Source organism: Xiphias gladius, chromosome 17 (genome assembly GCF_016859285.1).
Source record: "Xiphias gladius isolate SHS-SW01 ecotype Sanya breed wild chromosome 17, ASM1685928v1, whole genome shotgun sequence".
Lineage (NCBI taxonomy): Eukaryota > Metazoa > Chordata > Actinopteri > Istiophoriformes > Xiphiidae > Xiphias > Xiphias gladius.
The window spans coordinates 776,679-800,504 of NC_053416.1; the positions used below are offsets into that span (position 1 = coordinate 776,679).

The following is a 23,826-nucleotide window of genomic DNA, read 5'->3' on the forward strand; positions in this document are numbered from 1 at the left end:
GTGAGGCGACCGCAGGTGTTCCGTAAACGGAGCTCGACCGCTGCAGGCCGCGTTCACGTCGATATCTGTCCAACACGTTCGACATCACGTGCTCTGTAAAATATCACGGCTCAGTCCCAGCTGCTGACGGGAAGAGCAGGAGCGACCTAACAGCAGCTGACCCGGTGCCGTGATGTAGAGGTGTACTCCGGTACCCTGTGACGTCACCGGTGGGTGTGGCTACAGGTGCAACGGACTTCAGAGGTAACACTTCAAGTCCCCGTGTTTAGCATTCAGAAGCAGTACACAAAGATGTCAACAGTGGGTTACAACACACTCTAAATTAGCTGTAATTGTACAGACATTTTCCCCCATGAAGACAAATTTCATATTATTTTACTGTGTTGTGGTTCATCGTCTGTTCATCCAGCAGCCTCCACTGACGGAGGAGTTGGAGCTGGTAACAGAGACGCTGATAAACACTGAGATCTGGTCACAGCTGCACCAGAGTCTGTCAGAAACCAGTTACCACATCTTTATAAACCGATTATACAGGATAAACAAACCAGTTATTACGTCTTTATAAACCGCTTCTGCTGTAAACACTAAATAACGGGACTTAAAATAAAGAGTCACCTTTGCAAGCATACAGCTGTTCTGTGAAGTTGATGAAGATGAAGATGACGATGAGGATGAAGGTTGGCGCGCGCCATCAAACACAACTGGCCGTGTTCGCAGGTGGGAAGCCAGTGGGGGATTTCCACTCCACATCGGGACAATACAGGACAAAAAGTCCTTCAGAAAAGCGTTAATGGACCTTTTACATAGAGAACATCAAGAATAAACCGCACGTATATGTGATAAATATACATCTACTTTATTTATACCTACTGCAACCAGTGATGGGAGAAGTACTCAGATTACTCAAGTCTCAAAGTACTAATACCACGGTGTAGAAATACTCTGTTTTAAGTAAAAGTCCTGCATTGAAAATGTCACCTTAGTAAAAGTACAAAAGTATGAGCATCAAAATATACTTATAGTACTAAAAGTTGGAGTACTGATTATGCAGAACTGACCCTTTCAGAATAATGTGTATCATATCACTGGATTATACTTATTCATGCACCAATGTACATCACATTAATGTTGAAGCTGATAAAGGCAGAGCTCATTTTATTTACTCTATATACAGCTGGGTGGTTTGTGAATTTCCTCCCGGGGATCAATAAAAGTCTTGATCTACAACCAAACAAGAGAATTTATCTGTGGAGAACATTCTGGGTTCTTAACCTGAATCGGCAAAGTCACCACAGCTAAAGTCAAATAAATACCGTGAAAAGTAAAAAGCATAATGTTTCCCTCTGAGCTGTAGCCGTGTAGAAGTTTAAAGTAGTACCAGTACCTCAATACTGTACTTAACTGCAGTACTTGAGTTACTTTCCAGCACTGACTGCAACATAAACGTAAGACAGTTTCCCTGGTGTCGTCACTGAAGCTTCCCACGGTGAGCGGACCAGAGAGAGTCTGAGGAACTCACTCTGGTATCAGCTGAGTCCGTTATGGCAGGTAGGTGAACTCTGTATCGGCAGACAGAAACCAGTCCAGACCCATCAGGGGACCCTGAGGGTCTGCTGAGGGGAATCTAGTCTGAGTCATGGAAAACAGGCTGTGGGTCGCACCAGCACCTGCGCACCGTCATGGACTCTGTCTAAGAACACGTCTGAATCTTTTGTCTCGGAGACAAATGGAGGAATGAAACATTCTGCATTTCATCAGAATGAAATCTGCGCTGCATGTACATTGCTTTTTAAAGGAGTACTCCAAAGATTTAGTACTGCACTCCCATAAAGTTGGGGGGCTCACAAGAGACAGATGATCCAAATCTGTGCAGCGGATGTGGACATATCCTGACTTTTATTCTCTAGTTTCAAGTCAAACTCCCACAACACTGGATCCTACGTTTCCCATAATGCACCCGGACAGTTTCTTTCATTGGTCAACAGCCACGTCTTTAAACTCGACGGCCATATTGGGGCTGATCCGGGCGTATTTTAATGAAATAAAGCCGATCAGCATCTGATCCTTTCTTAACTGAACTCCACTGTGTTTCGTCACCTCAACCTGCTGCTGCTGCAGCTCTGCAGTGAAGCGTTTCACTGAATATGAAGAGGAAAATTACAGCAGTGGTTGACGCTGTTCCAATTTGCTGAACTCTGTCGTTAACGGATCCGCTCTCTCTCCTCTTCTTTATCAAAGCCGAGAGTGGAAACCTTCAGCGGCGGCTTCTCAGCCTCAGGTCACATCAGCTTCGCCGGTTAATGTCGGTTCTGTCGGTAACTCGACGCCAGAACGAAATGAAACGCGTCGTCGTCTGAACTCGGCCGAAGATCGTCTGGGAGTGAAGAGGCTCCGCTCCGTAACACCGCTGTACAATCGGAGCGTGTCCGTAGTTCCGACGGCTCCTCTCTAGAGGATCCCTTCATTTTAAATCCTTCTCCAGAAAAACTTCTCTCAATCTCCGATCGATGATTCAAACCCATCGACTCTCTAGTTTTGAATCAGGAGCTTCAGTGTTTGGATCAAACGGCTCGGGTCAGATTGAGTTTCTGCAGCTGTTATTTCAATGTGTCAGATACAGGTTTAATCAACATGTAGGGAAACAGACTCTGGATCAGCAGGTTATATTAAAGCACTCAGATCAGGATCCGGGTCCAAGAAGCTTGATCGGGACGACCCTGCGGACCGCATGTTAGATGTGTGTAGTCTGGGATAACCCCGATTACATCGCTATGACATCATCCGCAGGGTAGTTCCGATCACGTTTCTTTGGCCCTGATCCTGATCCGAGTCCTCTAATATTGGGCGTCTGCTGAGACCGAGTCCGATCCAATATGTATTGATTTTTACTTAAATGTCCATAAAATGTGACCCACTGAAATAACTTGTGCCCCTTATCTAATTAATCTGACACGGTTTATTTTTAACGAGCTACTTGATCCAGATATTCAGGGCCCTGCTTCAGACCAACAAGTTTAAATTAGGAAAACAATGTTAAGGAAAGTCTGAGTGGAACCATGTGACCCCGGATCAGCCAGAGAGATGATGTGTCACTCTGGCCGAGTTGTTGGAGCAACAGAAGCCCTCAGTCCACTCGCGGCTCTACAGTGGTGCTACAGAGTGACGCTTCTTCCACCTCCTCAACAATCTTTGTCAGAGTACAGACCGCAGCTTGTGTAGCGCACAAACCCGACGAGGAATCGACGTCAGCCGTTGGAGGCCGACGTGACCTGCCGCCAACGACGGTTAGCGCCAGCTAAAAGTGCATGTTTCCAGAAGACAGGACCGGATATGGATCTGCGTTATTTTAGCCGATACCAATCCGTTAAAATCTGCCTGGATCGTCCCCGACACCAGAACTTAAGATCAGCTCGAGACATCACCAGGTTCTTTCCTTGTTCACAGACATTATACACCTGTTTTCACAGGCTGAGGACTGAGCGGGACCAGTAAATCTGACGGAGTGACCCTTTAAATGACGCCTGAAATTTGCTCTCTATGTAAAAGGGCCTGAGGAGAGACACCAACCACAGCTCAGCTGTGTGTGTGTGTGTGTGTGTGTGTGTGTGTGTGTGTGTGTGTGTGTTGTGTACCATTCAGGTCCACAGATTCACTCTGTCGACATGCACAGTCCTGCAGGTCTGACTCCCTCTGAGCAGAAAAGATGCAGCAGTGAAGGAGGAATGTTTAAGTGTTTTCCCTTTTTATCCTCAGTGTGTGTGCGTGTGTGTGTGTGTGTGTGTGTGTGTGTGTGTGTGTGTGTGTGTGTCTACATGTCTTTCTAACGTTGTGTAGGCAAATTTTGTGACCAATTTTGAAACCAGACGTTTTGTCCGGTCCTCACACCTTCAAAGGGCTGTTTGAGGGTTCAGACCTGGTTTTAGGGTCCGGGTTAGATCCAGGTTTAGGTCAGGGTAGGGGTGAGGGGCTACTGAACGCTACTGAATAGAAAAACCGACGTGTGTGTGTGTGAGTTTGTGTGGGCGTTTTCAGGTGACAGTCTTCCTCCTCTTCCTCTTCTACGTGGAGGCTGATGTTTGCCTCAATCTCTCGTCGTTATTCTGGAAATCACAAAAGAAAAGAAAGAGATGAGAAACTAAATCAAAGCCTCTGACTGCAACAAACAACAAAAGCTTCTGCTTCAGATTCCAGTTTTCTTCCAGCATGTTGTCCCTGAGGAGCCAGCTGGTCTCAGCGAAGAGGTTTGACCTCAGGACGGCAGCGCAGAGCAAATCTCTCTATCCTTTTTTTTTTGGTGTTGTTGTTGTGGGACGACCAGAGTCAACAGGTTCGTCCTCTGCTCAGTGTTTGTCGGGACGTCTCACTCTGGACCAAAGTGCTGAACCGTTTCACGGGTCAGGATCGTGTTGGAGTGAGATCGAGGGCACAGGTTTGGTTTCAGAGGTGCGTGTATGTATTTAGTTAGAGGTCAATATTACTTTGCATAATGGTAACATAAGAAGAAAAAAGAAGAGATGCTGCCTTGTGTTAACATCTGTAACTCAAAATCCTTTGGTCTTCGCCTGATGTTTAATTCTAGCGTCTTTTTAGGAGAACGGAAAAGTCTGAAAGGGTCGGAGCGCACACTGACGCTCGTTGAGCCCAGTACCGACTGAAGACAGTCGGACGAGCGAATCAGCATTTCTATCGGCTCCCACCGTCTCTCGCCCGGAGGACGACGCTCAGAGAGACCGGAAACTATCAAAGTGAAGGCGAGAGAACAGGATCTTCCGGTGGAAATGACACCCTGAGGCGACACTCCGTCTGCTGATTTCTCTGTCGCCTCACAGCTGCACGCAGACACAAACACGTCTAATGACCATCCTGCCGCTCGCGCTCTCCCTTTCGTGTCTGCCTTGTGAAGCACTTTGTGATTGCAGATTGTGATGCTTTATAAATAAAACTTACATTAGACACGTATATATATAATTTATTCAGTGTAAAATAAAGACCCTTCATGCATCAGCACATACCTCCCGCTGCCGTCCTCACAGTCTAATGTCCCTGCTGACGACAGAGAGAAGTATTAGAGGCAGAAAACATCACAGCTGTTCATCAGAACCCCTCGGGCCTCGGTAGCAGGTCGTGTGTGTTGTCGGGCTCTGGTCGGATTATCTTCAACTCTAACTTAATGAGAGAATTCTCTCTCTTCCTCCCGCTGACCCTGCCAAGCGTCTGCGTCGCGTTAACGGCCAGTAATGGACGGATTAACGCCGAACCATGCAGAAGAGAAGCTTCTCAAAATCCCCAGCGGCTCGGGGAAGGACGCTGCATCGTCAAAGATGAGGACCTTGTTGTCACGAGGATAAAAACTCCACTGGCGATGTAAAGTGCAGAGATTAGAGCGTGGACATCGGCCGGAGTGTGAGGATCGGGCTCTACTAGCGTTACATTACTCCGAGAAGCCTCCCTATTTGTTTAGCCATAATATTTCTGGACCGATACAAACCCTTTAAGCCCCATAAGCTTCATTCAGGCCTCCCGAGCCGTCTGGATACATATGACCAAATATCTGGGTTTAATCTAAACGTGTGTTCTTGCCACGTTCTCTCCATCATCTTTTAGCAGCTTCTCCAAATGTAATTCTCCAATTCATGAATACCTGACAGGTTTGATCTTCTCTATACGGAAGGAAGCGGGGCCAGTCATCCCTCAGGCGTGCTGGTATGCACACCTGTAATGCCGCCACTATCTTTTGGATATTTCTGTCACATTTTATTCATGATTTCTAATTAGTTCTTAATTACGTCAAATTCTCTCTCACTTTTCGGTCTATCTTTGGAAAAGCACAATTCCAGCATCAGACCAAACTCGGTCGAGTTTACGGTAAACGCTGTGATCAGCGGAGACACTCACAGGAAAAGTAAATCCACATAAATTCATCTGACCATTGAAGGAACAGAGTCCAAAACCTTTTGAAAATTTGGCTTCTTGATTTCAAGCAGAAAAAAGTTCAGAGTTTTTGCTTCTTCGTGAAGCAGAAAACAGAACTTGGTCAAGAGGTAAAAGGTCTTCGCTCCGTGTTGTGATTTCAGCTTCTCTGCGATATTTTTTCATTTTTTCTGCCTGAATCAGAAGCTTCTGACTTTCGGCGTCTTTCCACCCACCTGTTTTTCAGCTGAGTGGAAACACTGGACATTTGAAAGAACTTCTGAACTTTTTGAAAATATACTGAATACACCCGTGGCGTCCGTCCCGCTGACAGCCCCAGTAGAAACACAGACTTACTGCAGCAGAGTGGCTCAGCTTGTCGAAGCGAAACTTGAGGTTGGATCTGGGAGAGTTTTTATTCTTCATCTCTGAAAGTGAACAGACACGAAACAACAGGAAGCAGAACGCGGGAGGTGAATACCACAGAGACACGCGGGATCAGCAGAAATGTTGACTGTGTGAACGCTGCAGGAGCCAGGCTGTGTGCGGACGCTATACCCAACCTGTGGGACTGCGACAGACGCCGAGCGGACTTGAACTTTGACCCTCCGCCGCTGCAGCCTGAGCGAGCTGAAGCCAGACAGAGAGAGGGAGAGGGCAGAGTAGTGACTTTCCACACTGGATCAGACGTGAACTGTGTGCGTGCTTCCTGATACTGGGGTGGCGGAGAGAATATCTAATGTCCCCAGTTCCCCAGTGGCGTCTCACCAGGTGTGTGTCCTCAGCAGCGATGCTGAAGCTGCAGGTGCTGGATGTTGATCTGGAAATCTTACTGCTCTCCTTCTTCACGTGAATCCTGCAGATTAGAAAAAACGAAACCCCTCAGCCTTTCTGGACGTTTCCCTCTGGCGGTTTCTGTTATTTTTTTTCAGTTGCACACTCACCTGTCCCGTTGTCCCGCCTCTGGAGAGCTGGGATTGGACGGCAGCTCCGACTTCACCTCCAGCGTCGGCTGGCAGCTGTCGAAGCTCCTCTGCTCGCCCAGGAGACTGGTGCGTTGACAGTAGAGAGAGAAACGTGTTACGGAATCACATGTGGCGTCTCTGTGCTGAAGACCGGCCACTGCGAGTCCGTCTGGTTTACATGGACAACTGAACGGGTCCAGGACAGAAATGTAAAAAGGCAGCGCTTTGATTTTAGCAGCCGTTGTTGCTGGAGTTGTGATCGTGAGCAGCAGCCACAACACAAAGAAACACCCCTGAACTAGAGTTAAAGTTACCTTCTCTGGTTGTGTTTCTCCGTTTGGCTGTCGACACTCAGCAGACGAGGAAAAAGTCCCGAACGCCTCTTCACGGGAGATTTCACGTTACACTGACATCAAAGGCACAAAACACACAGCGGCTGTTAACAGAGACCAACGCTCGGCAACATCGGGACCAGGATATCGATTAGGAGACACCTTGGCCTCTGCTCACCTCGGCGCTGATGTGTGCCAGACCCCCCCCGCTCAGACTAGTGGGCAGACCCGCCCCGCCCCGCGACATGGTCTCCATGGAGACGCTCCGACCCCGCATGGCCCTCTGAGACGAATGGAAAGGTGGTGGGATCAGTAACAGTCAGAAAGACAACGTGGGGGTTAAAGGCGCCGTAAACGGACTAAAGCTCTGTTCACATTCACAAGTGCATTTCCCTTCAGCATTAAACATTTTCAAAGCTCATTTCTGAAGCATTTTAAGTCCTGCATGGTTTACTTCCATGCGTACGTGCCAGCGTTTTCCTGTACAGAACGTCCGTCTGGCCGAATGCTGCCAGGATGCTTAACCCATGGCTTACTTTGCATTGCACTACAATCTAGAACTTCTCCCATTTCATTCTATCGTACTTTACTTTGACTGTATTTATGTATTTTAACCACTGAAAATCCACCGTCCCACCCGCCGGTAACAGGTTAATCTTGATCCCGCGTCCCTGTCGCTTGTCCTCACCATCGTGCTGTCCTGTCAAAACCGTACTGGACTGTTTTTAGGGCAACGTGGTGAAGCCAAAGAAGATTTTCCACAACCTGGACAATAAAGTTCCCACCTTACTAACTGACTATCGTGACGTGTTACTGCCACCAAATAAAATAAGGACCCACTCCACTATGATAATGAAATTTCACAACAGCGTTTGATACAAGAAGAAGAAAGAAAGAAAGAGATTTTTAGATGGAAACGCGCAAACGACACACCTTGATGGACTCCAGCAGTCCTCCGTGGGCGTGTCCGTTCTCAGCTCGACCCTCCTCCTCCAGACCTGAGGTCAAACCCAGCATGCTCTGGGAGCGTCTCTGCAGTTCATCATGGAGGCTGTCCAGCAGGGCTGCCCTGGTACGCTCCTACACAAATAAACATTAATTTCTAGAATTATCTGTTGCTCCTGAACTCCAGGACGGTCGGTTGGTTAAGACTCTGCAGCTGGACCAGGACCGGCATGAAGCTAGAAAACAATAGGGGATCTGAAACTGAGCCCTGTGGGACACCACAGGTGAAGCTGGAGTCTCAGGGCATTTCATCAATTTCCATTTCCATTCACTAGGATACAGAATCCCTGGATATGAATCTGGTTTATTGTAAAAGCCTGAGGTGGAAGGGTCGTGGAAGGGTTGAAAAGCTTTTCAAGTTATGTTCGTCTGCTAGTGACTGAGTTTGACATTTGTTTACAGTGTATCTGAAATTATAAAAGTATTTGTGTCTTTGTGCCACACTAGATTTTCCACATATATAACAGCTCTGATTCTACCGGGTATGAAGACTTAAATTAGTTTTAAAGGTCAGAATCTGCCGGCAGGTTTTGTTCCCTGGTTTCTACATTTTATGAGTGGTGAGCTACTCATAAAGGTCAGGAGGGTGACATGGTCTTGAAAGCTGGAAACTTCAGGTGTTTAACTCCAGCATCAGTTACAACCACAAAAAAAACAAAAAAAACCAATCTGAACTCAAACTGAGAAGAATTAAAATCCAACCAGGATGAGCAGCGAGCTCAGTAGTTCAGTGCTGTAAAAGGAAAAGAGTTCACATTGAAATAAACGGTTGTCTTTCATAGAAGAGCTCAGGTCGGTTCTTTATGAACCCTGGTTCTCTGCAGAGCAGACGTGTTTCGACCTGACGGCTGACGACAGTATCTGCTCCTTCGGGTGATTTTACCTCCAGTCGGGCGAAGCGGTCGCTCTTGTAGCAGGCCAGCTCTGCGTTGATGAGCTTTGTGAGAAGGAACTCCCTGAACTCTGGTCCCTGAGAAAAAACAAAAAGGGCAAAGCTCGATGAAGTTCATGTCATTAAATGTTTTCCTGCCCTATTTCAGGTCAGGTAATAGCCTCCAAAACACCAACAAAGCTCTGTCCCACCTTCTTAAAGACGGCTGGATTTGGGAGGGGCGGGCCAAACGGAGGTACGTCCTCTCGTGCTGTGACGGACACCTGTCAATCACAACAGTTACCACTGTCACTGGCAGAAACAGAAAGACATCACTGGTTTTCTCAATGCGTTGAGTAGTGATCCATTAGCACTGAAGTTAGCTGGTTGGTTTTGTGTCATCGGTTTGATACCGACGTGCCTCTACACACGTGTGTTTGCTATTAGCTCAACACGCTAACGTCTTGAGCGGACTTCCGAACAGCCCTTCAGAGCGAAAACACCGATTTCAAAAGTCTGATTTTTGTCTCAGCGGTCTGATAATGCTGTGAGTCACGGCTGGCTGAGTAGGACCGAACTCACTCTAGACGATACCCCTCAGCTTGTCGGCATTTACCTCACACGTCTTCCACCACACTGTTTTCTATGGCAAGTTGCGGAAGACTCATCGGTGAACATGAATCACTGCTGACAGACACAAGAGAGAACCAGTTTGTCCACTCAACAAATGCGAAATTAAACCAAAGCCTTTTTGCTCATCTCCAAGGCGAAACTTTCATCCCCCGTGTTCATGAGACAAATTCGGTCGGAACCGTGAAACAAAGCTGCGTTTCATACGGATCCGTTTCAGGCTGCTCGCTCTGCTTTGTACGTTTGGATTCATAGGACGTTTGCTTCGGAATATTCACTTTGAAAATACTGTAGTTTGCTCTCAGCTGTACCTTGTAGGAGGTGCGGTCAGAGCAGGGCTCCTCCACCTGCACCAGGACGAAGGCGTGGAGGAAGTTGGAGGCGATCATGTCGGGGACGAACGGCGTGGCTTCCTCTTGAAACACCAGCGCCACGATGTCATTTCCTATGTGGCGTTTCCTCTGAAGCTGAAGAAGAACTTTGTTGACCTAACTGACATGATCCTGCATCATCCTGTTGTATCACATGTTACAGTTTGTCATGTCACGTGATGTTGTGCTGTTTTATGTGATCCATCTTGCGTCACGCCAGGTCAGTTCAGGTCACATCGCGTCACGTTGCGTCACGCCAGGTCAGGTCAGGTCAGGTCAGGCCAAGTCACGTCGCGTCACGCCAAGTCACGTCGCGTCACGTCGGTCACGTCGCGTCACGTCGCGTCACGCCAGGTCACGTCGCGTCACGTCGCGTCACACCAGGTCAGGTCAGGTCAGGCCAGGTCGTGCCAGGTCAGGTCAGTTCAGGTCACATCACGTCACGTCGCGTCACGCCAGGTCAGGTCAGGTCACGCCAAGTCACATCGCGTCACGTCACGTCGCGTCACGCCAGGTCACGTCGCGTCACGCCAGGTCAGGTCAGGTCAGGTCAGGTCAGGTCAGGTCAGGTCACGTCACGCCAGGTCACGTCGCGTCACGCCAGGTCAGGCCAGGTCAGGTCAGGTCAGGTCAGGCACGTCACGTCACGTCACGTCACGTCACGTCACGTGATTTTGTGCTGTTTTATCTTATTATGATCCATCTTGTCCTCATGCATCACGATACGTCAGATCAGGTCAGGTCCCGTTACACTGTCTCATGTAATAATGTGTTGAGCCACATCATGTCAACGTTGCATCTCGACACTTATGTGTCATCACGTCACGTCCTGTCAAGTCCCCTCAGCGCCGCTCTCCTCAGGTCAGGCTAAGTTTTGTGTCACGTCACATTATACAATGTTATACGCATTATGTTGCGTCCCGTCCCGTCACGCTATCTCATGTCATGTGATAATGTAGTTCATCATGTCACATCACGTTACATCATGTCCCGTCAGTGCTACAAAACCGTGTGTTACGCCAGTGTCACGCGTGTCACGACGTTACGGGCCGCGTCACGCCGGGCCCTGGCGCTGATGCGGGTTTTCGTGCGGTCTACCTGCTGCGCGTCTCCCTCAGTGAAGGGCAGTTTGGTGGAGACGTGGAACATGATCTCCTGCTGTCTGTGGATGGTGTAGACGGACTGAGACCCCGTCTGACCGTGGGACACATCCAGACCCCCCCGAAACCTGCACAGAGGGAAGGGGGACCAGTTAGTGTTTACTTTTTATTTTTAATTTCATGTCTTTCTGGAGGTTTATGACCATCCCTAAAGGAGATCCTGCTGTTGATCAGGTTCTGTTCCCACCAACCATGATCCGGATTTGCCGAGTTTGTTGATCCTCTTTCAGCAGCAGGTGAGAAGAACTGTGACGCTGAAAACACAAACTGTCTCCAGCAGAAAAACATCTGAACTCGTGTCCGTCTTTTTGTTCATTTATAAAAAGAGAAGACCAGCTCCAGCGCTCCCGTCTACAGGAGGAAAACCTGGTCTGTCTCGCTCCTCTGAAGCTTCACCGTATGAAGTCCTCTCCAACCGCTGGTTTTAAAGGAGACTCGCGTTTAAAAATCGAATTTCTTGGATTGTCTTGATTCGAAGTGGGTTCAGTGGCGGATGTTTCAGAAAACTTTCGGATCTTTTTACAAACATCATGAAGCGGCATCGTTACAGCGGATGATGAACAGGAAGTTGTTCTAACAGCTGTGAGTCTACTGCGGTGATAATGAATCCTTTAGATACGTTGGGAAGAATATCAGGAAAACACGAATAAAAGACTCTTGTTGCTAATTGACACTCTGGCTAACTAACGTCACCTTAAGTCACAGGCCAGTTCAAGTAGCTTAATGTCAGAAAAACGTTTGCTGGTCTCCAGAAACCAAACAAAGGACACAGCAGAGACGGACTCGTGTCCTCGTCTCACTATCAGGACAAATTAACGTGATCAAAATGACCACACTTCCCACTTTCTGTTCTTAGTCCAGGGAACGGTATGTTACTAAAACTAACTAAGAGAAAATAGAAGAAAACCTACACCAAGGGTTTTCTGTTTTTTAAAGAATGGATTACTTGCTCATGCGTTACTTGTTTAAAACACAGTATGAACGGTGTTTTAAAGGACCGGTTTTCTGTAGACCAGCCGCTCCGGCGCTCCTTACTGACCCTTTGAAGTCCTGCAGCTCCACCGTGTCTCCCAGCAGCTGCAGGAACTCTGTGAAGGCCGGCGTCTCCTGGTTGTTCCCGAACAGCTCCTCCTCAGACACCTGACGGACAGGTGACAGCCCGTCAGAACCACAACATACCACACACCACATCCAGCACTCGCGCTCTAAATGGGAAAACAACCCTGGGACACGAGGAGCTCTGCTCCCTTTCAGAGTCCCAACTCTTTCCGGTTCGCGCGGATGAACTCATCCGTCCCTCTCCTTTGTCGCTGAAAGGCCCCGGTCTGGTTCAGCGCTGAAGCCCAGTCCACACAGAAAAGCCTTTTAGAGGCGTTTCTGACGTCCGTCATTCGCCCACATTACCTGCATCACTCCACACTGACTCCGGGACACTGGTGCCACTCCAGTGATCTTTTTAATGCTCTGAGTCTATTTTTGCCCTCTGGCTCTGGGTGAGTCTCCTCGGCTGTTTAAATCACATAACAACTCCTGCTGTTCACGCGCTCTGCCCTTCCTGTCTACTACCATTTTGAAGGTTCCCTCTGTGATGGCGCTTCATGCGTCATTACCGGATGCACCTCCGTGCTCTACTGCCGAGCGGCCATCGCTCTGTTTTAGACATAAATCCATGCCGGGACCGGTTCCCCCTGACCTGTGCACACCTGCGGACACTGAATCCCATCTGACCTGCCTTCTCCTGATGTTTGGCTGATGTCGGTTCGCTGAGTCAGAACAGAGCTGGGAAAGAAGCTGTTAAATGTGCTCCTGGACCGACGTACGGAGGAACCTGACCCCGCTGATGAATCTAAATCAGCTCTGAAGCATCTGGAAAATCGAACTCTTGGTCGGTGATTTTGCTCTTAAATTTACTGTTCTTCCTCTAGATCAGATTGTTTTGAGAATTCTGCCTGTTTCTGCATCTTAACTGGATTCGGTCTTTGCTCTTTTACTTCATCACAGTTCAGCTGGATGTGGTGTACGCGCTCGTGGTGTGCGACGCTTGTCTTTGTCCGTTTGTTGTTTGAATTTATCTAGAGATACCTGTACCTGTCCAAATCTCTGGTAGATGACTCCAAACTTGAAGGTGTTGTTCACCTCGTGCTCGTCGTAGTTTACTATCAGCTGAGACGCCTGCAGACAAATGGACAGACAGTTTGGTGAAACCAGTCCAACGCGACGCCTTCTGTCATTGAGAGGAAAGAGGCGAGGTGTGGTCGGCCGTGCTGGAGTCCTCCGAGCTCACCTTCGGGTAGAGGACGGGGCTGAAACGCAGACCTGCTGCCTCGTCACACAGCAGCTTCGGGAGGAACGACAGTCACAGTCACTCGGAGGGAAGCAGACGAATGATCAAACCGCACAGAATCAGAAGCATCTTTTAAATCACTTCTTAAAACTCATGACTACAAGACACACATTTCATTAAATTTTTATTTTTCCTGTTTCAGCCTGTTTTATTCGTTTTCTTTGTTTATTTTGCTGTTTTAAAAAAAAAATCTTTTTCAGTGTTTTGTTCTTTTATTCTGTTTTTATTCTGTTTCGTTCACTGTTCTTTTATTGGAGGGATCTTTAGTTAATGCTGCCGCCGATTCATTTCACTGCTCCCTTTGTAAAGCTCTTTGCAACATTTCTTTTAAAGTATTAATATTATTATAAATATTCTTATTGTTATTATCACACTGATTTTAAAACCTTGACCTTTGATCAGGGTTTTGATAGACGTTTCCGCAGCCTCCACAAATGAAACTGAAAACATTTAGGACCTTTTTAGTAACAGATAGAATATAATTGACCTTTTTCACGGTCGTACTGGTCGAAGAATGACGGAAAACCAGGAGGGACAATAAGACCTAAGATTATTTATGAATTTATTGGAATTGATATCACATTTTTGTCAGTATTTACCAGCTGTTTTTGGCAACAATCCTTAGTAATGTCATTAACCAGTTAACATGAGCTGGACCTTTTCAATGAAATATTAAATTTTCAAAAGCTCCAGCCTTTTGTTTTTTTAGGGAGTTAATTCATTCTGTCAAGCTGTGACTTGTCGGTGAACTTCGTCAGACACGGAGTGTGTGTGTGTGTGTGTGTGTGTGTGTGTGTGTGTGTGTGTGTGTGAGTGAGTGTGTGTGTGTGTGTGTGTGTGTGTGTGTGTGTGTGTGTGTGTGTGTACCTTGGCTAGCTCTGGGACACTGGGGATGTCCGCCAACTCTGTCAGCGACAATCTGTGATAGACGCTTTTCACCCGAGACCTGAAGGGACAGAAGAGACAAACCTCACACCAGAGTCCTGCACCTGAGGAGGGGCCAGGGACCATACGCAGCGTCTTTGGGAAACACACCGAGCCCCGAATTCCTCTTATTGACCAGACGACCCATCGGTGTGTGTGAACAGGTGGATGAGAGGCATTTATCAATGTACAGGTACTAATGTATTAGATGGGCGAAATACACGCATGTTTACAGGGTTAGTGGTCATGTGGCTGGTCAGAGCAGGTGGAAACACACTGAGCACAGCATTCTGTTCTTATCACATCACATTTGATCATTTATTTAGTTCTGGTCGTTACCTGTAGCTCTTACCTGCACCGTCTGCTCCGGGTCTGAGTACAGGTACCAGGTGTAGGTGCGTAACGTTTCAGTCCAGGCTTTTTGAGGGTCCCTGGGTATTTAGCTTCTCTACTACACCGTCTTACATTTAAAGGGTCTGGTCTGAAAGGTATTTACAGATAACTGCGGGTAACGGGTCAGCTCTGGAACGCAGCTCTGACGGCCTCACATCAGCTGCGTGTGTGTGTGTGTGTGTGTGTGTACCTGATGATAACATGGAGGTGCTCCTGCTCCTTCTCCTCTTCATGTCTGACAGACAGCAGCAGGTTTCCCAGACTGCTGGCCGAACAAGAGAAGTTCAAATGCTCCTGGGAGAGAAACAGACAGAAACACAGAGATGTCACTTCTGTCCGTTCCCCTCAGCCGGTCCTGAGACTCAAACCCGTCTCCTAGAAAATGCCTTTCGAACCGAACTGCAACAGCTAACATGTTCTGTAGGAAACACACCCGCGACCAGATCAGGTTTTCCATTAACATAACGAGGACATGTTGTAAATTTATGTGGCAAATGCGTTGATCCTGAACGGATCGGTAAAATCTTTCACCAAACCTCTGCTCCTGCAGAAAAACATCCAGCTGTAGTGAGTCCAGCATCATTCAACTGGTTCATGGTTCTGGTTCAGGTTCGCAAAAGATCCCGGTCAGGTTTGATACAGAAAAAGTTCACAGTGACTTCGGACCAAACCTGTTCATCTACACTGAACCAGAACCACCATCTTTCCTGAACCTTAACCACAGACGGGACTCTGGATGTGGACCCGGTCTCCGGTGTCACGGTCGTCCATCCGCCACAACCACCTCCTGGAGACTCTGCTGCCTCTGGTAAAGCAGCCAGAGATGATGTTTCCTACAAAACGTGTCTGCTGGTTTAGTTTGGTCGTATAGAAACCTGTTTCTAGGAGACAGGGTCGCTGCTGCAGAGCATCAAACTGGCACAAAAACATCCACCTCAGTCAAATCATCATCAATCAAAAAAATAAAACCACCTGTGACAACACAGCACAAGCTCAGTGGTTGTGGCCCTTAAACGTAGCTGTGCACAACATCGTATCTCAGCACTGGAGCTGATAAAAAGCTGCAGGACACAGCGAGGATGTAAAGACTCAGCCTGGTCCCTGAAACACACTGAATTAAGACATGAGCTTCCTCCCAAAACCAGCATCAAATGTCCGCAGATACCCCACCACAAAAATGAGCTGGGGATCTGGTAAGAATCAGTGTCTCCTCACCATCAGGAGGCGTCTGATCGCCCCCATTTCAGTCTGCAGGACAGGACGAGTCCAAAACACGCGGCGGAGTCATAGAGGACTAACTTCAGAGACCAGAAGAACCAGGAGTCCTGCAGCAGGTGGTCTGGACAGAAGACACTGAGACAGACTGAATTTACCTTTTAGGGGCCGAACTCAGCGCAGTTCCGTCTGTAAAACAGGTTCTAACTGAATAACAACTAAACCGACCACAAGCACTTTAAATCCTCTGCGGTGCTTTTTCTCACCCTGCCCAAGAAGTGTTTTCTGTACGCCCGTGCAGCTTCGTTGATCTCCTCCAGACGGTACCCATAATCCCCTGCGGGAGTGTCTTCCTCCTCTATTCCTCCCAACCCCGCCGCCCCCTCCTCCTCCTCCCCAGGCACGGGAGGAGGAGGATCCTCGGGATCCTCGATCCAGTAGCCTCCGAACTCTGGTAGGATGACCTGAGGGTACGGCCCCCCCCTCTCCAAGACCTGCAACACACACACACAGAAACACACACACACACACACACACACACACACACACACACACACACACACACACACACACACACACACACACACACACACACACACACACCAGCCAAATTAAAGCTTTAACCTTGGTAGCGTTCCTTCAGGTGTGTTCTGGTCTGCACTGGACTCAGTCTTCGCACGACCTGGACTGATCCTACTTCATTTGAAAGCTGTAGGTCTCCTGACTCTGTCTGTGCAGAGCATCTTAGGATCCTCGCGTCGCTGCAGCAGCTGTTCACGCTGAACTGGTTCAGACTTGAGGCTCCCCCGGGTTTTCCACACCGAAGGTCCCACTACGGGCCTCTGGTTCCCTTCTACCATGTTGGTTTCGTCTCCAGTGTCTCCTCTTCTCATTTTGAGGAGGCTCGTTTCAGAGGAGACCGGGGTTACGACTGTGATCAGAGGGGTTGAAGAACAGGAGCCTTTTTATTCTGCGTGCGTTGGTTTTTGTCAGGTAACGGGTTCGTTTCCACCTGATGCCACATTTGACGACCGTCTCTACAGTTACCGATAAATCAATAAGTAAATCACGTCTGAAACGTAACCTCGCTTATCAGATCACTGTACATCAACCTGCTCGGTTCAAGCTACTGCCTGCAGTTCTTCTGTCTTGATTCTTCACTTACGACACATTTTGTTTATTGCTTTAATTTTCTACAGACACTCAGTTTTGTCGCGTGATGCTGCCTGAAATTCAGACCAAGTCAGGAATGAATATTTGCTAATGATCGTATTTCTTTCTGTCACACTGCAGTCGACCAAAATGGCAGAATGAGAACATGTCAAGCAGTTTATGGTAAATAAAAAGTAAGAGGTTTTGGTGTCTTATGGTAACAGCCCCTCTTCTCCAGTGTTTTCAGGAACAGAGCCACAGATGTATCATGCATTTTGAATGACATTTTTACTTCAGCCATGGAATTGTCTCTGTGTTACTTTGGTGTTTAGCTGTGGGTGTTTTCCTATTTAATTTGTGGTGACGTGTTTTTGGATTTCAGGATGTTATCGTTTAGTTTTACGTCCGTTGTTTTAACATCTTGGGCCTTGTCTGACATCGTGTCCCCCCCCCCGTGTTCTGTCTTCCCTTCTTTTTAATAAGAAACACATCCAATCCAGCCAGTGTGTTGTGGATGCAGAAGCCTGTGAGCTGCTGCTGTCGAGGTGTGTGAATTCTGTGGTAGAGGAAACAGATGTGATGAGGTTCGGTCTCACCTCCTCGATCCTCGGATAAGGGATGTAGTCGTCCTGAAAGAGAAAGACAAAGTTACACACACACACACACACACACACACACACTGTCATGATGTACATGCACACACATACAGGTGAATAAACTGCATGAGTGAGGATGCTGAACACGACGGTGCACATGCTGCATGAGTTTTCTTTGCTGTGAGACACACACATGGATCTGTAACGTACACATAAAACATGAAAACTTTGGATTTTCGAGTCCAAATCCTGATGAAAAAAGCTGCTTTAAACACTGGAGATGACAAAGACACTCATCATTTAAAATTAAACAGATAAATTGATCAAATCAGAGAAATGTTGCGGGTTTTTGCTAAGATTTGGGGTTTTCCTTTCCTTTGCTCTGTCTTTTCGTGTGAACATGCAAAAATGAATGAAATGAAGCAATAAAAGTGTAAGTGGATGGACATGAGGACAGCCAGATGGACAGACATGCCTTCTGTCTCTGGGGGATTGTCTTCATCTCGGCAGCTTCTGGCACCTGCTGCATCGGTGTCGGGGAGAGAAGACAGTATTAAGATTGTCTCTCGGCTCTGAGCCCGTCGGTTCCTACTGAAGACGTAAATATTTAAAAACTCTATTAAAGAGAAAAAAAACTCGGTAAAGGTTCAGTAGTTTTTAATCAGACGAACAGGAGGAAGCCGTGCGTTTGTCGGGGACTGTTTTCAGCGGCGGATTGATCCACGTTTGTTTCTGTACTGAGTATCTGTGGCAAGTATCATAGGTGGGAAACATTTCCCACCTATCAACTCCCGATGAGCTCTCATGTGAAACAGGTGACGAATAACTTCAGATTCAATTCTTACCTCCATCTTGTCCATCATGTCAAAGAAATGAGCCGACTGGAGACAGACAGAGAGAGATGAGTGTTAATGTCGGGTTTCGCTCTGAGCGTGCTCCTGAACTTCTGTCTTTACGAGTTGAAACCTGGAAAATTAGGACATTTTACTCGATTCTTCAAAGGTTGGGATATGGTTTAGAATTAGGTTTGGGTGAAGGTTAGGGTTAGACAGAGACCCACAGCAATATGCCAGTGAGCAGTGTTGCCTGTTCCTCACCCGGGCAGGTAAAAAACTGGTTTGGCTGTGTTGATATTCGGTGGAATAGTTTTTGAACCATTGGGGCGGTTTACACCAACGAAACGTAAGAGAGGAGCAGATGGAGAGACGTGAGGCGAACACATTGTGTCAGGTGAAAGGGACAGGTGTATACAGGTGGTCTGAACACACCAGGAAGTTAGTCATTGTAGCTTGGCTGCTTATCAACACAACCAACAGTCACAGCAGCAGCAAGTACGGTTCAGATCGTAGCCCACAGAGCAACTCGCTGAATCCATGGCAGCAAATCGAGCAACTCTGTCGGGGACGGTTCTCCCAAGTCGACACGAACAGCAGTAATACACGTGTGTGTGTGACTGACTTTATCTGATGATTTATTTCCATTGTGGTCCTCTACATCTAACAAACAGCATGACAAACACACACACACCAACAATTAGAAACAGTGCTGCAGTAGCGTGGCCTACGCGTTCTGAGCTCGCTTCATTTGGAAAATCCGGTTATAAGTTACTGAGAAACCGTCCTGTCAAGGCCACTTTGAACACGCTCTCTGATCTGGTCGGTTTTAGCCGGAGAGGAATGTGTTGTTACCCAACAGGGTCCTGGAGCAAAACAAAATAAACCCAGATACACTACCTCTTGTTAGATAGAGGTGAGCGTCTTCAATCAATGAAAAGTAATTACATAAAAACACGGGCACATTTCCTTCAAAATTATTTCATGAGTAAGAGACCACTTAATAAAGTTGGCCCTTCTACTTTTATTTTTAAAATGACCAGTATTATTTTGTTTTGTGCCTTCTGGGGTTCTTTTTTCAGAAGCTGATTGTCCTTCACACCGGGTGGTGGTTTGGCTTGTAGTCCTTTGGCTGACCTTAAATAGAACTTCAGAAAAACCATTGATTGACGTGATAGGTATTGATCCAAGTCCCAAATACGTAGCACAATCGTCACTGGTAATTAACCCCCCCCCCCACATATGTACATGTGTGTGTGCGTGCTACCTTCATGGTGGGGGGTGCGGTGCGTGGGGGAGAGGGGGGACAGTCTGCCACGGGAACATTGGAGATGGTCAGGAGCTCCTGTTTGCTGAAACAAGGAAAAAGACTCGTCAGTAACAATAATCAATCACTGATCACACAAACCAGCCCCAAGACTCAGATCAGAAGTTGAATGAATTTTGGATATCTGAGCTTTTTGTCGTAAAACATTATTGACTTTACAGTTCAATAATACTCCCACCACTGTGTCTATCATGTAGCCCCTTAGCTGTTACCAAGGACTTTATACTTTAAACCTGAGATAACTGATGTTTTGTCCACTTTTTTTCAGCAGAAACAAGAAATGAACACAACACTGACACATCATCACCTTTAAATTGATATGACGAACTTGTTAACAGATTATTTCCACGTTCAGCTGTTATAGAGCAACATGATCCTTCATCTGGATCTGGTGTTTGTGTCACCTGATGGATCTAAGTCCAGTACTTTGTCTCTTTTAACTCCCGTTTTGGTCTCCACCAGCTCCTGAGGGAAACATCTGGCTCTTTAGCTGCTAAATGCTCCCCTATGTTCACATGCTGGTCTCTGACTGTGTCTGTCTGCTGGTTGCTGCTGAGCAGGTAGTGGACAGTGGCTCTTTACAGCTGTTCCTCTGAAAACATCTGCCCGCTGCGGCCCAGAACGACACCTTGAGAGCGGCGAGAGTGAACCGGAGCAGTGAACAGATAAACAATGAGCTGAAACTCACTGTGAAGCTCCATAAAGCCGAGGGGAGCTGATTCAGGTTCAGCTGATAATTCTCTGTAGGTTCATCACCACCGGAGACGCCTGAACATCAAACTATGTCATTCTCATATATTATTACTATAAAAATATAGATTATGGCAGCTTTAATGCAATATTTATGGTACTTGCTCTGTTTTGTTGAGATGTGTGGGTACTCTGATGTCTGTACTTTCAAATGGCCTCACTGGGCATGAATAAATTACTAAACTTAATTTATCAATAATTTAAAGTGCTTATCATGTAGCCTAGTACCATTCCCTCAAAGTACGAATCTAACATTTCTCAAGGCTTTATAAAGTTTTATGTAATGACTTTCCGTGTCTGTATCACCTTTACCTACCTAAATAATGAAACACAATACACCTCCTGCCCGTGTGTGTGTGTGTGTGTGCGCGTCCTGATTTATCTGAGCGCCACAAATCATCATTACATTTGTCACAGAGGAGCTATGAGTCTGTCTCTAAAGATAGCTCCAATCTGTCAGGAGCCTCCACACAGTCAGCTGTGGATGGCTTCATATGAAACACACACACACACACACACACACACACACACACACACACACACACACACACACACACACACACACACACACACACACACAGTAATCAACTTTGCCAACCAGCCAGTAGACCATTCATTTCCTTTAACCTCAGGCGAGTCGGCAAACACTGCTCAACGCGGTTGCCAAGGTTTCGTCAGGTTTCCAAAAAGAAGAAGGTGATGACCTGGATTAAACTTTTGGAGAAGCCCTCAGCAGCCAATCATGACACTGGTCTGTGACTCAGAATTGGACCTAAATGCTTCTGACTCACGATCTGACATGGACCTGAATACCGATGAGTCATACTCGGATTTGGATTTAAACATTGAGGACTTGAGATTTCACACTTTGACTCAAACGCTGCAGACTTGTAATTTGACTCTGATTTGAATTTTGGGGATTAAAACTTTAAAACATCCTTGAATATCAGCGATTTGGACTTGGACACTGATGAGTCACAATTGGATTTGGACTTGGACACTGATGAGTCACACTTGGATTTGGACTTGAACATCGCCTCGAGAACTTGCACACCAAGACTGATGACTTGTCAGATGACCACGATTGAAGGATACGATTTAAAATAACGATTACTTGAGCTTTAACTTGGTATGCGAGCCCGAGTTGACATGACGTGAACACGGTGACTTGTACTTGATCTTTAGAGACACACGGCACTCGTGACTCGGATGTTGATTTGTTCACTTGGACATGATTTTGATGGCACAGATTTGACCTTGACAACAAGGTCAAGGGCTGTTTGGTGGCTTGACCAGACATCCCATTCTCGATGAAACACGAGCAGTGAATTTGGAGGACATTTTGGGATTGGACGGCAGTGCTGGGGGTTCTCTAAATTCAAACACCTTCATGCAGAAGAGTCAACGAGTCGTTGTTCATTTCCTGCTGAGCTGAGAGACATTTAGCCCCTGATCCCTGCAGGATGAGGAAGTGTCAGGACTGGAAGCTTCATTATCAGATGTGGTGCGATCGTGATCAGAGGTGTCAGGCCTCCTCCTTAGGCATCACAGAGCTGCACAGCTCACTGACATCATAACCCCCAGCACTTTCAGACAGTAACCAAAGACTGTTCTGCAGGTTTGTGGACCAACTTTAGATGTGGTACAAGACCTGAACATAGAATATGTACTGAGGACGAGTTATTTTGGCCCCAGTCGGGGTCCTTTAGTAATGGATATCTGAGTCCGATCACATACTTACATGTACATAACTGCAGAGGATGTTGATTAAATGTGTATCGAAACACTGAAATAAGAAATTAAGAAGCTGTAGCTTCTAAATGTGACGCACCTTATTTTTCACGAGTTTCTCAATCCAAATACCAAAGGTCGTGATTCAAAGCTATTAAATGAATCATCTCAAATTATTGATCTAACACGAATGAAAGTTTATCTGGTGAATGTGATGCCTGAAACTGACATGAAGGGATCCTCTAGAGAGGAGACGTCTCACTCTGTTGGAGTCGTTGGAACTACAGACACACTCTGATTGTACAGCGGTGTTACAGAGTGGAGCCTCTTCACTCACAGATTTTAAAAAAATTTGCCAACCTCAGTGTCTGAACTCACGAGTCAATCACTGGTGCGCACAAGTAATTTTTCACAATCACACGCACTGATTTTCAAACTCGTATTCAGTGAAATGCTGCAGTGTCGAACCAGCTGCCGTAAAGGTGAGCAGAGCTGCTACAGCAGCAGGCGGAGGTGACAAAACACAGTAGAGTTCAGTTAAGAAAAGGATTTTACTTTGGCCAATACAGATCCATTACAATATGCCCGGATCAGCCCTGATACTGATGCTCACAATTGGCTTTGGACATCAATATTTGAATGCAGTATTTCTCAAACATGTTTACAAACAGCTAGTTACAATAACCAGGTAAAATCCGACCAGTGCTGGCAATTAGATGGAAAGGTGGAAGACAGGCAGGCCATGGCTCAATAAAATAACACATAAAAACCGGTGCATTAGCTGACTTCACAAGACACTGAATAACACAACATCCAGCTTTTACAGAGCAGACTGATCCTTCATCTGGATCTGGTGTCTGCATCACCTGACGAATCTAAGTCCAGTATTCATTCTCTTTTAGCTCTGGTTTTGGGCTCCACCAGTTCCTGAGGGAAACATCTGTCTCTTTAGCCGCTAAATAATTCACCATGTTCGCCAGCTGGTCTCTGACCGTGTCCGTCTACTGTTTGCTGCTGAGCAGGTAGTGGACAGTGGCTTTTCACAGCTGTTTCTCTGAAAACATCTGCCCACTGCAGCTGGACTCTGAGCCAGACAGGAAATGGGCTGCAAAACCAAAACGAGGAGCTAAAAGAGGCTAAAAAGCTCTGTCGACCTGCAGAGTTGATGAAAATACTCTGTGGGTTCAGAACTACCAGAGACACTTTACCATTACTCAGAGTTATGCGGTTCTCTGTTACATACAACATAATATACTGAATAACAATTTGTGTCTGACGTGTTTAAAAAAGTCCTTGAATATGCAAATATTTTTCACT

At 46.7% G+C, this 23,826-nt stretch overlaps 1 protein-coding gene across 1 annotated transcript in view; it reads right to left on the reverse strand.

Annotated features, from left to right (window-relative positions):
• Positions 1-3,847: 3,847 nt before the first annotated feature.
• The window catches only part of LOC120802486 (rap1 GTPase-activating protein 2-like), a 46,103-nt gene continuing 26,124 nt past the window's right edge, over positions 3,848-23,826 (reverse strand). The window contains exons 3-24 of the mRNA XM_040150363.1: positions 19,969-20,053; positions 18,714-18,749; positions 17,869-17,901; positions 16,387-16,614; positions 15,096-15,199; positions 14,456-14,534; positions 13,529-13,582; positions 13,333-13,416; positions 12,284-12,384; positions 11,183-11,312; positions 10,025-10,180; positions 9,296-9,367; positions 9,096-9,182; positions 8,141-8,287; positions 7,386-7,490; positions 7,190-7,281; positions 6,855-6,959; positions 6,679-6,766; positions 6,474-6,540; positions 6,268-6,338; positions 5,013-5,046; positions 3,848-4,100 (exon numbers count right to left, since the gene is read on the reverse strand). Coding sequence (XP_040006297.1) covers positions 5,035-5,046; positions 6,268-6,338; positions 6,474-6,540; positions 6,679-6,766; positions 6,855-6,959; positions 7,190-7,281; positions 7,386-7,490; positions 8,141-8,287; positions 9,096-9,182; positions 9,296-9,367; positions 10,025-10,180; positions 11,183-11,312; positions 12,284-12,384; positions 13,333-13,416; positions 13,529-13,582; positions 14,456-14,534; positions 15,096-15,199; positions 16,387-16,614; positions 17,869-17,901; positions 18,714-18,749; positions 19,969-20,053 — 1,936 coding nt within the window. The 3' untranslated portion in view covers positions 3,848-4,100; positions 5,013-5,034. The remainder of the gene's footprint in view (positions 4,101-5,012; positions 5,047-6,267; positions 6,339-6,473; positions 6,541-6,678; positions 6,767-6,854; positions 6,960-7,189; positions 7,282-7,385; positions 7,491-8,140; positions 8,288-9,095; positions 9,183-9,295; positions 9,368-10,024; positions 10,181-11,182; positions 11,313-12,283; positions 12,385-13,332; positions 13,417-13,528; positions 13,583-14,455; positions 14,535-15,095; positions 15,200-16,386; positions 16,615-17,868; positions 17,902-18,713; positions 18,750-19,968; positions 20,054-23,826) is intronic.